General features: G+C 39.6%; 1 protein-coding gene across 3 annotated transcripts in view; it reads right to left on the bottom strand.

Moving 5' to 3' along the window:
- Positions 1-6,873: 6,873 nt before the first annotated feature.
- The window catches only part of mttp (microsomal triglyceride transfer protein), a 36,146-nt gene continuing 26,219 nt past the window's right edge, over positions 6,874-16,800 (bottom strand). For all 3 annotated transcript variants that reach the window (XM_021573635.3, XM_090210770.1, XM_036954457.2), the window contains 5 exons: positions 15,449-15,570; positions 11,222-11,449; positions 10,759-10,883; positions 8,385-8,555; positions 6,874-8,241 (listed from right to left, as the gene is read on the bottom strand). In XM_021573635.3, coding sequence (XP_021429310.3) covers positions 8,094-8,241; positions 8,385-8,555; positions 10,759-10,883; positions 11,222-11,449; positions 15,449-15,570 — 794 coding nt within the window. In that variant the 3' untranslated portion in view covers positions 6,874-8,093. The remainder of the gene's footprint in view (positions 8,242-8,384; positions 8,556-10,758; positions 10,884-11,221; positions 11,450-15,448; positions 15,571-16,800) is intronic.

The following is a 16,800-nucleotide window of genomic DNA, read 5'->3' as shown; positions in this document are numbered from 1 at the left end:
TTTCAAAATGTCAAACCAGAGAAGACAATTTATTTGTATTTTTATTTTACATATCATTTCTTGTGTTGTTGGTTTTTATGAAATGGTTCATATACTGTGGTATGTAAACTGAATTTCCTTCTTAAGGGTGTGTAATTGCTGTTGGGCACATTAGTGCACTTGGCAGGCTAGATACATTATTTTATTCACCAACCAAAAGCAGTGCACACTGTAACAGTTGAAGATTGGTTGATGATGTTTCTTGTCCTTCAAAAGGAAATTTGTTACGCATTAATCCTGATGAATTATTGAATAGTAGAATGAAGTCTAATTGAATCCTGACACAAAGTAGCACATTCTACTGAACAGTACATTCACACTACTTACAGTGCCTTCAGAAAGAATGGACTTTTCCAAAAGGTTTGTTGTGTTACAGCCTGCATTTAAAATAGATTAATTTGAGGTTTTGTGTCACACACAATAGCTCATAATGTCAAAGTGGAATTGTGTTTTTAGAAATGTTATTTTTTTATTTTATTATTGTCAATTACATGGCTCACTCTGTGTGCAATAATAGTGTTTAACATGATTGTTTGAATGACTACATCCTCTCTGTACCCCACACATACAATTATCTTTAAGGTCCCTCAATCGAGCAGTGAATTTCAAACACAGACCATGGAGTTTTTTCAATGCCTCTCAAAGAAGGGCACCTATTGGTAGATGGGTAAAAAAAAAAAAAAGCAGACATTGAATATCCCTTTGAGCATGGTGAAGTTATTAATTACACTTTGGATGGTGTATCAATACACTAAGTCACTACAAAGATACAGGCGTCCTTCCTTCGTAACTATGTTGATTTCACCATTAGGCCAATGGTGACTTTAAAACAGTTACAGAGTTTAATGGCTGTGATAGGAGAAAACTGACGACAGATAAACAACATTGTAGTTACTCCACAATACTAACCTAATTGACAAGAGTGAAAAGAAGGAAGCCAGTACAAAATACAACTTTTCCAACAAGGCACTAAAGTAATACGGCAAAAAATGTGGCAAAGCAATGCCCTTTTTGTCCTGAATACAAAGTGTTATGTTTGGGGCAAATCCAATACAACACATTACTAAGTACCACTTTCCATATTTTCAAGCATAGTGGTGGCTGCATCATGTTATGGGTATGCTTGTAATTGTTAAGGACTGGGGAGTTTTTTAGGATAAAAAAGAAATGGAACTGAGCTAAGCACAGGCAAAATCCTAGAGGTTCGATCTGCTTTCCACCAGACACTGGCAGATGAATTCACCTTTCAGCAGGACAATAACCTAAAACATAAAGCCATATCTACACTGGAGTTGCTTACCAAGAAGACAGTGAATGTTCCTGAGTGGCCAAGTTACGTTTTGACTTAAATCTACTTGAAAATCTATGGCAAAGTCCTCAAAATGGTTGTCTAGCAATGCTTAACAACCAATTTGACAGAGCTTGAATAATTTTTGTAAGAATAATGGGAAAATGTTGCACAATCCAGATGTGGAAAGCTCTTAGAGACTTAAATAGAAAGACTCACAGCTGTAATCGCCACCAAAAGGGTTTCTACAAAGTATTTACTCAGGGGTGTGAATACTTATGTGAATGAGACATTTCTGTATTTAATTTTCAATAAGTTAGCAAACATTTCGAAAACATGTTTTCACTTTGTCATTATGTGGTATCGTGTGTAGATGGGTGAGAATTTTTTATTTATTGAATACATTTTGTATTCCGGCTGTTAAGAGGCACTGTGTAAATATGTGTATTTCATTTTGAAATGTTAGATGTTCTTGTCTAGCTGACTACAACAGAAATATGTGTAACAGTGTCATTAACATGTCAACATTTAAGTCTGTTCATTGTATTTCCAATTCTGAAAAATGACAACCTGTCAGTAGCTCAACTTAGCGGATGTTAGAATTTCAGAACTTACTGAGTTATAATTTGTCACTAACATGAAGAGTCATGATTTGACATTATATATGTTAAGTGTATGATATCATTATGTGGACTAATAAAGCTTAGTCAAAGTGATGACATCATTTAGTAAAGAGCTACCCAGTCACACTGTAGCATAAATTATGAGTAATTGAATAAGCAATCTCAGTTTACAACTTCACCTAAGCACAATATCCCTCCCCAAGCCCATGAATCTAACGGCTTTCGGGTTCCCTGATGCCCAATGAAAGAAACATTCAGTATATATGCTTGCTTTTTGAAAGATGTTGAAAGATGGATGGGGAAGTAATGTTGAGATGGGCGCAATGTACGTGAACGAACGAGAGAGAAAGAATGGTGCTATTAAGATTGAAGATTGGCTACATTAGCCTTGGAGTCTGCAAGACAGTCACACAAAAGAGACATTTTGTATATTGTGCTTTATGGACTTAAAATGGCGGCCTAAGAAGGAGCACGAGACCGGGAGGTCAATGCAGAGTTTGTTTGTTAGATGAAGCAGTGCCGTGTTTGCACTTGCAAGGTGACAGTGATGAAATATGACAAGTTGACTGAGGTGAAAAAAATGCACTGCAGGCCCAAAAGCCTACAAGTGTTTGGAATAAATCAAATTGCAAGCTAATTAACATTGTCCGTTGCGTATGTTGCTCATCATGGGTGTCTTGCTTGTGCCCATTTTCTTTGCTAAGTTACTTCCATAACATATTGACAGTGATCAAAACATTGGGAATCACAGCTATCTTTAAACACACAAAGTGGTGTCCCAACTAGTGTTTTTCTGGTCAATTTGTATAATTTCTGTTGCTGGTAATATGATTTCCCCCCCCCCACAATCCTTTCCAGCAACTTTCTGCTCCACTGAATGAGCAACATGAGCTTTCTGCTCCTAGAAAAAATTTATCCTGCCCTGGGGCGGCAGGTAGCCTAGTGGTTTGAGCGTTGGACTAGTAACCGAAAGGTTGCAAGATTGAATCCCCGAGCTGACAAGGTAAAATCTGTCGTTCTGCCCCTGAACAAGGCAGTTAACCCACTGTTCCTATGCCGTCATTGAAATTCAGAATTTGTTCTTAACTGACTTGCCTAGTTAAATAAAGGTAAATTAAATAAATAAAAAACAAGAAGAGCAAATAGATTTTCTTCAGAGAGACACATAAAAATGTTTGTTGTCTGCTGAAGGGTGCAAGGTTAGCTTTCTGACGACCCTGAAACCTCACCCGGCCCGGGCTTAAGTTCAACATGACAGTTTGCTGGTGTGTTTACATTGTTGCCATGGATGCAGTGAGACTGGCAGACAGCCCTTTGCACCCAGCTGCTCTCTGCACTTCCTAAAGAATCTCCATTAAGCCCCAGTTGTTGTGCTTGGATGCCAACCGGGGGCTCTGATGTCACAACTGCGACACAAGGCCAGACACGATTTATTGCCTCACCCGGGTCAGCAAATGGGTGCACGACTCACTCAGTGATCCGTCACACACACACTTACTCACTCTCATGTCATGCTGAATTCCAAATCAACCCATGGCCCTTAATCCCTAGCCACTCCGTAGATCTGAGAGGATTGGATAGGTGGATATGGTAACATTTCCACACAGCCAATCATAAGGCAAGATGAAGCGATTTCCATGACGCTGATATCTCAGATCAACAGGACCGCATGCAGTTTAGGGGTTAGGGGTCAATTTGGGATTCAGAATCAATGCTCTCCCCTATATTTGTAACCATATCCTGTAAATATACATTGCTTTCAGAAGGTATTCATACCCCTTAACTTATTCCACATTTTGTTGTGTTAAAGCCTGAATTTCTCCCATTCTTCCTTGCAGATTTCTCAAGTTCTGTTAGAAGGGGAGCGGAGGTGAACAGCAATTTTAAAATCTTTCCAATGGGAATCAAGTCTGGGCACTGGCTGGGCCACTCAAGGACTTTCACATTCTTGTTCTGAAGCCATTCCAGCAATGCTTTTTCTATGTGCTTGGGGTCATTGTCCTGTTGGAATGTAAATCTTCCTTTGCACTCTGAAGCAGGTTCTCATTAAGGATTTGCCTCCATTGGCTCCATTAATTGTTCCCTCTAACCTTACCAATCTCTGCCAATGAAAAGCATCCCCATAGCATGATGCTGCCACCACCATGCTTCACGTTAGGGATGGTGTTAGATGGGCGATGAGCTGTGCCTGGTTTTCTCCAGAAATAGTGCTTTGCATTCAGGCTTCAGAGTAAAATTTGTCTCATCGGAACACAGAATCTTTTGCCTTATGCTCGGAGTCTTTCACTTGCCTTTTTGCAAACTCCAGGTGTGTTGTCATATTCCTTTTTCACAGGAGTGGCTTCCGTCTGGCCACTCTCCCATAAAGACCAGATTGGTGAAGTGCTGTAGAGACTGTTGTCCTTCTGGCAGGTTCTCCCATCTCAGCCAAGGAACTCCGTAGTTCTGTCAGAGTGGTCATAGGGTTCTTGGTCACCTCCCTGACCAAGGTCCTTCTTGCCCGGTTGCTCAGCTTGGTCGGACGGCCAGCTCAAGGCAGAGTCTGGGTAGTTCCATACTTTTTCAATTTTCCAATGACGGAGACCACTGTGCTTTTGGAACCTCTAGAAATGGTTTTCTACCCCAGCTATGTGCCTCATCACAATTCTATCATCTTGCAGATCTACAGACAGTTCCTTGGACTTCATGGTACGGTTTCTGCTCTGACATGCACTGTCAATTGTTATAGACAGATGTGTTTCTTTCTAAATAATGTCCAAACAACTGAATTGGCCAAAGGTGGGCTCCAATTAAGTTGTGGAGTCATATCAAGGATGATCAAAGGAAATTGGATGCACCTGAGCTCAATTTGAAGTGTTATAACAAAGGGAAATGAATACATACATAAATAATCCTGAATTTAATTTTCAATACATTTGCAAAAAAAAATGTAAACATGTTTTCACTTTGTCATTATGGGGTATTGTCTGTAGATGGTTGAGGTAACAAATTATTTAATCTATTCTTAATTCAGGCTGTAACACAACAAAATGTGGAATAAATCTAGGGGTATGAATACTTTCTGAAGGCACTATCTGTAAATATCCCTTATACAGTGCCTTGCGAAAGTATTCGGCCCCCTTGAACTTTGCGACCGTTTGACACATTTCAGGCTTCAAACATAAAGATATAAAACTGTATTTTTTTGTGAAGAATCAACAACAAGTGGGACACAATCATGAAGTGGAACGACATTTATTGGATATTTCAAACTTTTTTAACAAATCAAAAACTGAAAAATTGGCCGTGCAAAATTATTCAGCCCCTTTACTTTCAGTGCAGCAAACTCTCTCCAGAAGTTCAGTGAGGATCTCTGAATGATCCAATGTTGACCTAAATGACTAATGATGATAACAATCCACCTGTGTGTAATCAAGTCTCCGTATAAATGCACCTGCACTGTGATAGACTCAGAGGTCCGTTAAAAGCACAGAGAGCATCATGAAGAACAAGGAACACACCAGGCAGGTCCGAGATACTGTTGTGAAGAAGTTTAAAGCCGGATTTGGATACAAAAAGATTTCCCAAGCTTTAAACATCCCAAGGAGCACTGTGCAAGCGATAATATTGAAATGGAAGGAGTATCAGACCACTGCAAATCTACCAAGACCTGGCCGTCCCTCTAAACTTTCAGCTCATACAAGGAGAAGACTGATCAGAGATGCAGCCAAGAGGCCCATGATCACTCTGGATGAACTGCAGAGATCTACAGCTGAGGTGGGAGACTCTGTCCATAGGACAACAATCAGTCGTATATTGCACAAATCTGGCCTTTATGGAAGAGTGGCAAGAAGAAAGCCATTTCTTAAAGATATCCATAAAAAGTGTAGTTTAAAGTTTGCCACAAGCCACCTGGGAGACACACCAAACATGTAGAAGAAGGTGCTCTGGTCAGATGAAACCAAAATTGAACTTTTTGGCAACAATGCAAAACGTTATGTTTGGCGTAAAAGCAACACCCTGAACACACCATCCCCACTGTCAAACATGGTGGTGGCAGCATCATGGTTTGGGCCTGCTTTTCTTCATCAGGGACAGGGAAGATGGTTCAAATTGATGGGAAGATGGATGGAGCCAAATACAGGACCGTTCTGGAAGAAAACCTGATGGAGTCTGCAAAAGACCTGAGACTGGGACGGAGATTTGTCTTCCAACAAGACAATGATCCAAAACATAAAGCAAAATCTACAATGGAATGGTTCAAAAATAAACATATCCAGGTGTTAGAATGGCCAAGTCAAAGTCCAGACCTGAATCCAAATGAGAATCTGTGGAAAGAACTGAAAACTGCTGTTCACAAATGCTCTCCATCCAACCTCACTGAGCTCGAGCTGTTTTGCAAGGAGGAATGGGAAAAATGTCAGTCTCTCGATGTGCAAAACTGATAGAGACATACCCCAAGCGACTTACAGCTGTAATCGCAGCAAAAGGTGGCGCTACAAAGTATTAACTTAAGGGGGCTGAATAATTTTGCACGCCCAATTTTTCAGTTTTTGATTTGTTAAAAAAGTTTGAAATATCCAATAAATGTCGTTCCACTTCATGATTGTGTCCCACTTGTTGTTGATTCTTCACAAAAAAATACAGTTTTATATCTTTATGTTTGAAGCCTGAAATGTGGCAAAAGGTCGCAAAGTTCAAGGGGGCCGAATACTTTCGCAAGGCACTGTATGTACTGTACTTCTTCCCATACCTTTCTACTATGATTGACATGCGTTAAAATGGTCAAAATTAACAAGCCACACAAGAAATCTATTATTATTATCATCAGTTAAAGAAATTTCAGGTAAACCAGTGTTCTGATAGCTTAACCAAGTAGGCAGAATGGCCATGTACAGGTCAGTAATGTTAGTGGGAAAGGTCAAAAGACAACCAGAATGGAAATTGTATTTCATAGCTTTATTGAAAATAATCTTACACATGCACACTAGTGTAATGCCAGAAAAGCACTGCAATGGAGCATAGTGGTTCCAGTACACTCTTTGTTGTTGGTCAAGTACAAACCCTAACAAACTGATCTCAAACTATGGTACAAAAAAATATATCAAAGGCTTAATGTAATAATTATAATATCAAGTCACATTTCATATGGGACACAATTATCTAAATAGGATCAATTACAAATGTGTAAATAAATTACAAATGTGTAAATAAATTAATCAGACACTTTCCTATTGATATACATGTTTAACATCCAGAAGTTAAAATCATAGAAATGAATTCAATAAATTAACCCTGCGTTATCTGGTCTCATGTAACAGCTCCTTCAAGCTAGCTACAGAGTGAATCAAGTACCGCAAACATAATTTTATATAGTTACGCAATGACTTAACTGTAATTCAATCTTTGCAGTCTTGGAAACCACATCCATGTCTTCAATTAAACAAACAATCTAGAAACTGTGTAATGTGAGCATTTATGTAAATGCCAGTAAATTCAACCATAGCATCAGCTCACCCAATGATATGTACCATATTTACATAGGTGAATATTGTGTTGTATCACTTAGCTATATTGAGTATATGACACTCATATACCCATATAAATAGATATGCAAACAAATTCATAAAAAGGCACCACAGAAATTCCTGATTTGAAATAAAACGTTGAATTAAGAATGTAAACATGCATGTGGTGTGATACAGTAGGTGTTCCTGGAAAGCTTTAACATTTAAAAAATAATAATAATAATAAATAACTCTTCAGCTAGAATGTCAAGTAGGACTCATTGGAAGAATAACCCTATTACACTATTGTCACACTGTAAATAATGCATTGTGGAGATCGAAAGGGAGATAAATAGTAGTAAACAGCTAGCAAGTTAGCCGCTAGTTAGCGATTTTGCAGTAAACAGAACTCTGATGTAAGCGATTAAATACATGCATGCAATTTCCAATCAGATCAACAAAAAAAAGGCACAAGACAGTTCACTTTTGCCATTTTACAAAAGTTCATATCTTAGCTAGCTAGCATCCATTTATCCACCTCATACAACACACTGTTTACACTATGACGTAATAACAAAATAGGATTGTTGGGCCATAACTCTCTACACTCTGCAAAATATCTTCCATCTTCTTACCGATGGATAAACACGCAGAAGACTACCAGTCTGAGTCAAACACCCTCTTGCACATGTTGGAGTTCTCCTGGTGGAGAGGGAACTCCGAGCCAGGCAACAGCTGCTTGTGGCCCCTGCGCGACACGTAGCTCTTCCCTGATGGCAGGCTCTCGTATTTTGTTAGGGACTCACTGCAATAATGGACAATGTCAATTCATGAGCTATGTAATCAGAGACTGTACAGGTGGAATTATGCGCCATTTTCTCATTCCTAATTCACTGAAAATACAATGTAGAATTCACTAGGCTGCAATTGGTTTTAGCCCCGGCATACCTGAAGGGGAAGGTGGTCTTGTCCATCTGCATGCACACCAGGAAGGGGTACTCCGAGAACTGGACCGTGGTGATAAAGTCTAGAGACGCCTCTGTCTCAAAGCTCACTTCCATCCCAGTGCGCACAAAGTCCAAGTCCACGGTCACATTCCCGGTCACCACCATGGCTCCCCTGCAAATAGACACAATTACAGATGACAAATAAAAATGGGTAGATGAGAATAATTTGTGTTTTTTCTCAAATAAAGATTAATTTGCATTTGGCTAGCCTTTGACTAGTAAAATGCCTTTTAACTCAACAGACAATTAACAGGTGGTGACTGGTGGTGGACACAGAGGTGTGACAAAAATCTCTTACAAACTTGAGAATGTCTGAATATGAAACTGCTATCGTCATATTTCTCTGCTTGAAATCTCAAAATGGCCACTGCCAAGCCATCTGAAAAACCTGTATGTCTGTCTGTGGAAGCATGCCTTTGGCCTAGATGTCACATGGGTTTGTTCTGCTCACTTGGGTTTGTTCTGCTCCTATAGATAGCCTGCTGGTCTATTATCAGAGGAGAGGATCCATACACCTGCCTCTGCCATTCCCCTTGTTGACTTTGAGCCAACACAGAATGCCACCTAAAACACCATCGCGAAACAAAGACCAAGAAAGTCTATCTACAGTATCCAGATCAGCGTTCCAACTCTAGGAAGTCATGAATCGAGCAAATTTCATTTCTTCAACTAGTATATTTGGAGGAACAATCCCAATGGCACTAAGATCAGACCAACCAAATCACTTCTTGGATAACATTTTTGACAAGACAAAACAACTTGACATTGTCAAGACCACTAGCCTCAAATAGGTGATACAAGCACTGGAATTAAATGTCTCATAGTAGGATTGCTTTTTGCCTTTTTGAATAAGATTACAGCATGGACAGGGGAAACCTGATCCTAGTCTGAGACGCTTTGGGGGAATAGCATGCTATTCACCCGCCTTTCATTTGGGGTGGAGATCAAAGAAATTAAGATGGTGTGGTGGAGGCGTGTCTACAGATACACTGTATTCTGACCTTCACTCCCTCATAATTCCACCACCTTTATGCGCAATGAAATGATGAATAAGGTCCAGGAATCTGTCGGTTCCATGTGGAACATCTACTTTGTTTTTTAAAAACAAAAGTAGTAACACCATTCTCTATGCACTGTAATTTACAAAAAATGGTAAGTGAGGTAAATAGGTAAAGGTAAATGAGTAAACCTTATGGATAAGGGAATTGTAAATATCAATCAATCAATCACAATAGTTTTAGATCTATTTTACCTTATGAAAGCTGGAGACAAATACAAAACAAGTCATATGGCAGCAAACTGAAGTATACCAACATATCACCTTTTCCACAGTGAAGTTGATGAAATGCTGGGCTTAAACTTGAAGGCTTCTGCGCAAATGACAGTATAGCTCCAAACTTAGAGTCAATTTATATTTCATTGATCCTTAATATTCTGAACCGTTGTCTCCATACATTCTACTGAGTCTGTAGAGAAAATACTAATAAAAAAAAAGGTACCCCAAATTTAAAGGGATGGATTTAGATACATGTACTGAAAACCTTGAGAAAATCTGTTGGCCAGCAAGTGGGAGGGTTTTCAGCAGTTGAATTGAAATGTATTCAGAGCTCAAAAGGGAACCACGCCTGCAAAGCCCGCTACGCACCTGCATAAGGTAAGTCTGAATACAAACTTCTGAGGCGCGCGTAGGAAAGGCGTGTATGTACTAAATCTGAAATCGGGCCCCTTATGAATACGGTCCCTGATTCCTGTAAAGTCTTAGAATCTAGATAGGCGCTTTACAGTTCCATCACTGGATTATGTCATATATTTATCTACTGGACCGATGATGTTTTCTGGCCATTGTGTTTGCATTGACAGCAAGCGTCAGTCAGTCAACTACTCTAACCTAGTGCTGAATGAAATGATGTCACCTTCACATATATCTGATGGAGACAAGAATAGTCACGTAGCCACTCGCGAGCTTGCTCTATGAATCAGTGGATAAAATGAATCAGGTGTCATTTTTAGATGGTGCAGTTAACGTCAATCTGTCAATCATGTATTACCAATTGAGTTTGTAAATGCTGCACATGTAGACTTAAGCATAACATCACTTTAAAAGTCAAGTATAGTGACCTATTCCATAAAAACGCATTAGATTGAATCTTGGCCTTTTTCTCTAATCTGAGCCCACCAAAAGATGATTATTCCAAATTATCCAACAATAAGCATGACTAAGTACATTCAGTTGGCAACATATGAGAAGAATGCTCCAACTGAAAAAGTGTTTTTGTTTGCATTCTGCCCATCACTATTGAACCCAGGTTCCCTACTTGTTGTTGACGCTGGTCTTTGACTCCCTGTACCACAGGCTGACCTCCATGCCTCCTGAGATGTCGATGGCCAAACCACCCTGGAACTCGGCATTGGCCTTCAGCCCAGACTGAAGCTGAATGACCTGAAATGATGTAGGAGAAGAGAGAAAACAGGAGTGAAAACACAATAGCCGCTTGCCCATCCGGGCCAGTGAGTGCTAGTGTCAGAGGTTTGAAACCAAGTGGCTGAACAAGGCAGACAACTAAAATGTGGCCTAGGCGGATACCGACACCTATAATAGTCTAGACATTTAAAAAATGTCAGGAGGTATCAGTGTATCACTTTATATGATACAGAAGAACAAGTTGAATGAAAGTTAATTTGTGTGTTGTGATTTATTAAAGTACATTTGAAATAAAGTTTGATTGACTGATTGTTTGATGGATTGACTGACTGATTCATTGATTTAAGAGTGCCAACCTGGGAGTGGTCAGTGAGCAGGATCAGGCCCTTTACCACGTTCATGGGCTCGCCGGACATGGAGAACATCTTGGACATGAGGTCACTGTAACCCTTGAAGAAGGTCACAGGCCGCAGCTGGACGTCGAAGAGTAGGGCCGACATCCCAGCGAAAGACTCCAGGTCCTCCTCGCCTTCGTCCGGCTTGGCCGCAATCAGGGACTCCATGCCTTGCGCCTCAATCGCCACCTGGACAGCGAGAGATAAAATATGGCAATCAGAATCTAAGTGTCAACAAGTCGGCACTGTTGGTTGGTCCACCTTCCTTAGTTGAGTGCAGCAAGTAGTGTAAGGTGAAGTTGCCCCTAAACACTGAGTTTGGCATTTTTCCCAATAAAATAAACTGTACCTAGGGCAAACTTAACCCAAGAGCATGCAAGATCTTCGCTTCTGCTCTTCTACATGACTACATATACAGTGGGTATCATAAGTATTCACCCCCCTTGGATTTCTTCACATTTTATTGTGTTACAAAGGATTTCATTGTCATTTTTGATCAATGATCTACAGAAAACAGTAACATGTGTTACCGATTATTTGAAAATTAAAACACTTATGTTCCATGATTAGAAAAAAGATTCACCCCCAAGTCAATACATGTTATAAATCACTCCTTTGACAGCAATGACAGCTGTGAGTCTCTAAGAGCTTTGTACACCAATATTCGCCCATTATTCTTTTAACAATTATTCATGCTCTGTCAAGATGTTGGGGATCATGGCTAGACAGCAATTTTCAAGTCTTGCCAAAGATCTTCAAGCAGATTCAAGTCAAAACTAACTTGGCCACTCAGGAACATTCACTGTCTTCTTGGTAAGCAACTCCAATGTAGATTTGGCCTTGTAGGTTATTGTCCTGCTGAAAGGCAAATTCCTTATGCAGTGTCTGGTGTAAAGCAGACTGAAGCAGGTTTTCCTCTAGGCTTTAGCCTGTCCTTGGCTCTCTCTCTTTTCATTTTATCCTGAAAAATTCCCCAGTCTTTGCCAATGTCAAGCATACCATGATGCAGCCACCACCGTGCTTGAAAATAAGGAGGCAGTTACTCAGTGATGTGTTGTGTTGGATTTTCCCCATACATTATAGCTTTGCATTTAGGCCAAAAAGTGTATCCCTTTGCATTTTTCCTTTCAGTATTACTTTAGTGCCTTGCTGCATACAGGATGCATGTTTGGGAATATTTTTATTCTGTATCTTTTTAATCTTCTTTTCATTCATTTAGGTCATTATTGTGGAGTCACTTCAATGTTGTTGATCCATCCTACATTTTTTCCCCCATCACATTCATTGAACTCCGTAGCTATTCTAAAATCGCCAATGGCTTCATGGTGACACCGCTGAGCAGTTTCCTTCCTATCAGTTCAGAAGGATTACTGTATCTCTGATATGTCTGGGTGGTTTAATACATCATCCACAGCATAATCATATTAACTTGACCATGCTTAAAGAGATATTAAATGTCTGATTTGACATTGTTACTCCTCTACCGATCACTGCCCTTGTTTATTAGGCTTTCGAAAAGCTCCCTGGTCTTTGTAGTTGAATCTGTGCTTGAAATTCAATACTTGACTGAAGGACCTTACAGGTGCTGTAAAAATGTCAAGTGATTCAATGTAACTTTTTGTGATTTGTTAAGACAAATTTGACTCGAGAGCTAATTTAGGCTTGTATCAACAAAGTGGGTGAATACTTATGCAACGACTATATGTTCGTTATTACATTTTTATAATAATAAAAAGATAACATTATTTTGCCTTCGACAGAGTATTTAACTTAGGTCAATGACAAAAAAAATACCACCTTGTAACGCAACAAAATTAGAATACTTTTGATACCCACTGTATAATATTAAAATGATCGCGGTAAAACCCTATAACAGAAAATCGCTTTGGATAAAAGTTTCTGATAAATGACATGGAATATAATAACACAATGATAGTGACATAGTGCCTTCAAAGTATTCACACCTCTTGACTTTTTCCACATTTTGTTGTGTTAAATCCTGATTTAAAAAACAAATATATTTTTTTACAAATTAAAAGCAGAAATATCAGTCAATAAGTATTCAATCCCTTTGTTATGGTGGGCCTAAATAAGTTCAGGAGTAAAAATGTGTTTAACAAGTCATAATAAGTTATATGGATCTACCCTGAGCGCAATAATAGTGTTAAACATGATTTTTGAATGACTACCTCATCTCTGTACCCCACACATACAGATAATTGTAAGGTCCCTCAGTTGAGCAGTGCATTTCAAACACAGATTAAACCACAAAGACCAGGGAGGTTTGGAGATTTTCCAATGCCTCACAGAGTAGAGCACCTATTGGTAGAAGTAGACATTAAATATCCCTTTGAGAATGTAGTGAAGTTATTATTTACACTTTAGATGGTGTAGCAATACACCCAGTCACTACAAATATACAGGAGTCCTTCCTAACTATGTTGCCAGAGAGGAAAGAAACCGCTCAGGGATTTCACCATGAGGCCAACAGTGACTTTAAAACGGTTGCAAAGATTAAATAGCTGTGATAGGAGAAAACTGTGGATGGATCACCAACATTGTAGTTACTCCATAATACTAACCTAATTGACAAGAAGGAGCCTGTACAGAATAAAATATTACAAAACATGCATATGGTTTGAAACAAGGCACTAAAGCAATACAGAACCCTTTTGGTTCTGAATACAAAGTGTTATGTGTTATATTTTCAAGCATAGTGGTGGCATGTGAAATCCTAGAGGAAAACTTGGTTCAGTCTGATTTCCACCAGACAGATGAAGATAAATTCACCTTTCAGCTGGACAATAACCTAAAACACCGAATGTAAAAGTAGACATTAAACATTATATATGTTTATCGGGAATATATATATGCTAGAATTTTTGTTCCCACTTTGACAGAGTATTTTGTGTAGATCGTTGACAAAAAAAAAGACAAGATTAAATCAATATTAATCCCACTTAGTAACAAAACATTTGGAAAAAGTCAAGGGGTGTGAATACCAGGGTAATACCACAATTAACCACGCCATCCCAGGACCTCCACATTTCTGTCTGTAATAAAGCCATTTACTGGGAAAAAAAACATTCTTATTGGCTGTGCACCTAAACACTCATGTGAAATCTAGATTAGACCCTAAGGAATGCATTTCAATTGACTGATTTCCTTATACGAACTGTAACTCAGTAAAATTGTTGAAATTGTTGCGTTTATATTTTTCTTCAGTATAGTTATAGCTAGCTACCTGGCTAATATCCAGCCCTTGAGATACCTAGCTTACTGAAATATCTGTGACTATTTGCCAGTTCTACACTCATTCTCAAAGCGTTAGGTGGTTTTTGTTTGGGGGATGTCTGTTGACACGGCAGGAGTCAAGGGATGATAAAAAAAATCCCACTGTCAGCGGTGTCTCTCTGCCACTTGCTACTGTAGGTCTCTACTGAGCTAGTTCGTTTCACCTTTCTAGGTCATAGGCGGAGTTTCCCGTTGGACAGAGTAGTGAATGAATGCGCTGCTAACAAGCCAATTCCGGGGGAGCAGGCGAACATAACGAGAATACATGAATTACTCAAGATTCCACTCGTTCGTAGAGGTAGGCGTGATTAGAACTCAGATCAAGAAGTCTCCTGAGCGTTGATCAATGCTTGGAACGCAATGATAAGTGGGTAAACGCAATTTCACAAATTAAAAGGTGCGTAAATTGCGTTTACTCTCTACTACATCCCTGGTTGGGTCTGGCAAACCCCAATATCAACATCAATATCCTGCCAGGAAGGATTAAATCTACATTTGCCTGGCATTTTAGCTATCAAATTGACGTTTGGCGGCGCCTAATCAGTCAGTTCTGTACCTGCGCCAGTGTGGGTGGAATGAGTGAGCTTGCCTGGCAAACAGAGCGCGAAATACATGAGGAAATAAAATTTGCCTTGAAATTAGATCACATTTTCCTAATATTTTTCATATTGACATATTTGATCATTTTCTGTTCTCGTCTCATTTTAATTCAAGTATTTTCAACTAGCAACTTGAGAAAATGTCTGATTTAAGGTATTCCAGTACTTGAATTACAGAGTGCCAAATTCAAGTACTTTAAGCTCCTCAAGCATCTTGTGCGAACCCTAGAATACTTTCTGAAGGCACTGTAAATATAATTTCTTCATTATCAATTCACCAATTAATTCTCTTTACCTGGAGGCCATGTAGCATGGCGCCGTTACTGGCTGCGTAGATGTTCATGTTGCTCCTCCTGAGGACCCCCGAGCCAGAGTACAGAATGTCCAGACTGTAGGTGGTAGTGGCATCAGCGGTACCTGCAGGAAGTTGATTTAGTTATAAACATAATTATACAGTAATTAAAACAGAGCCTGTGACGGTGCCTCATGGCAGCAATGACTAATCAACAAGAGAATGAATTTCATCCATCTCTGATTATATGACATACAGTGGGTCCTCCTTTAAAAGTTGCTGCGTACTGCAGCACAGCGTGCTAAAATAGTTGTAGGCTATTGCTTCAAATCCTATTGCTTCTAACTTCAATATGCTCTTAAAAAAACAAGACCTACACCACTTTTAACAGCACATTAATCAACACTAGTGAGACTCATGTCGCCTACGGTAGGCCTACAGCATATCGAAAAATATGATGTGACTCTCCGCCAATAATTACATATAGAGGATTTGAAGAGTCTAAATTTAAACCAAAGCCACATCATGGGTCTCCCGGTAGCAGCTGGCACAGGTTTCAAACCTGCATCAAGGCTTTTTGCACTGTGGGAGTACCCATCCACTCCGGAGCCCCCATCCACAAAGTATATTATATTTACAGTGCCTTCAGAAAGTTAATAGTTAATTTGCATGGCATAGAGGGACTTTGCAATTAATTGCAATTCATCTGATCACTCTTCATAACATTCTGGAGTATATGCAAATTGCCATCATACAAACTGAGGCAGCAGACTTTGTGAAAATTAATATTTGTGTCATTCTCTTCTGGCCACCTCCAATTGACTCAAATTATGCCCATCAGAAGCTTCTAAAGCCATGAAATTTTCCAAGCTGGAAGCATAAATATGCCATTATTAGTTACATCGTTTTAGTTTGAACGTGCAGACTGGCACTATGAACAGTGGGAACGTTTCCCTAGTCAGCGCCATTATTAGTGCAATGCCCCTTAAAGTGTTGCTCTGTGCTACCCAGTGTGGTGGAGTGGGGGTCCACCCCCACTCCTCCTTCCCCATGGGCTAGGTCCGTCTTCTGTGCACAGCTCTGCAGGCACATTCCTTGCCCCCCTGTCCTCGTGCCTTGAACCTTCTATTTAGGTTTATGTCGCCCATTCATTGTCAGGGACACAGTAGGACCCAAAAGCATAATCAGTGTTCTAACTCTCCCTTGCGCTGGTCTGGAGTAATGAAGTGGTGGCACAGGGTAGCGTACTAAACCACAAATTACCTCTAAGTACCGCAGCATAATCGCAAAACTTTTAGTGGAGCAACCGCTGTAGCTGTATCAATTATTCTTTCAAATGTACTCAAATTCCTTAA

Source organism: Oncorhynchus mykiss, chromosome 19 (assembly GCF_057628025.1).
Source record: "Oncorhynchus mykiss isolate SJ-2025 chromosome 19, ASM5762802v1, whole genome shotgun sequence".
Classification (NCBI taxonomy): Eukaryota; Metazoa; Chordata; class Actinopteri; order Salmoniformes; family Salmonidae; genus Oncorhynchus; species Oncorhynchus mykiss.
Note: the sequence above shows the minus strand (reverse complement) of the source record. Positions and strands in the feature narration are given on the sequence as shown.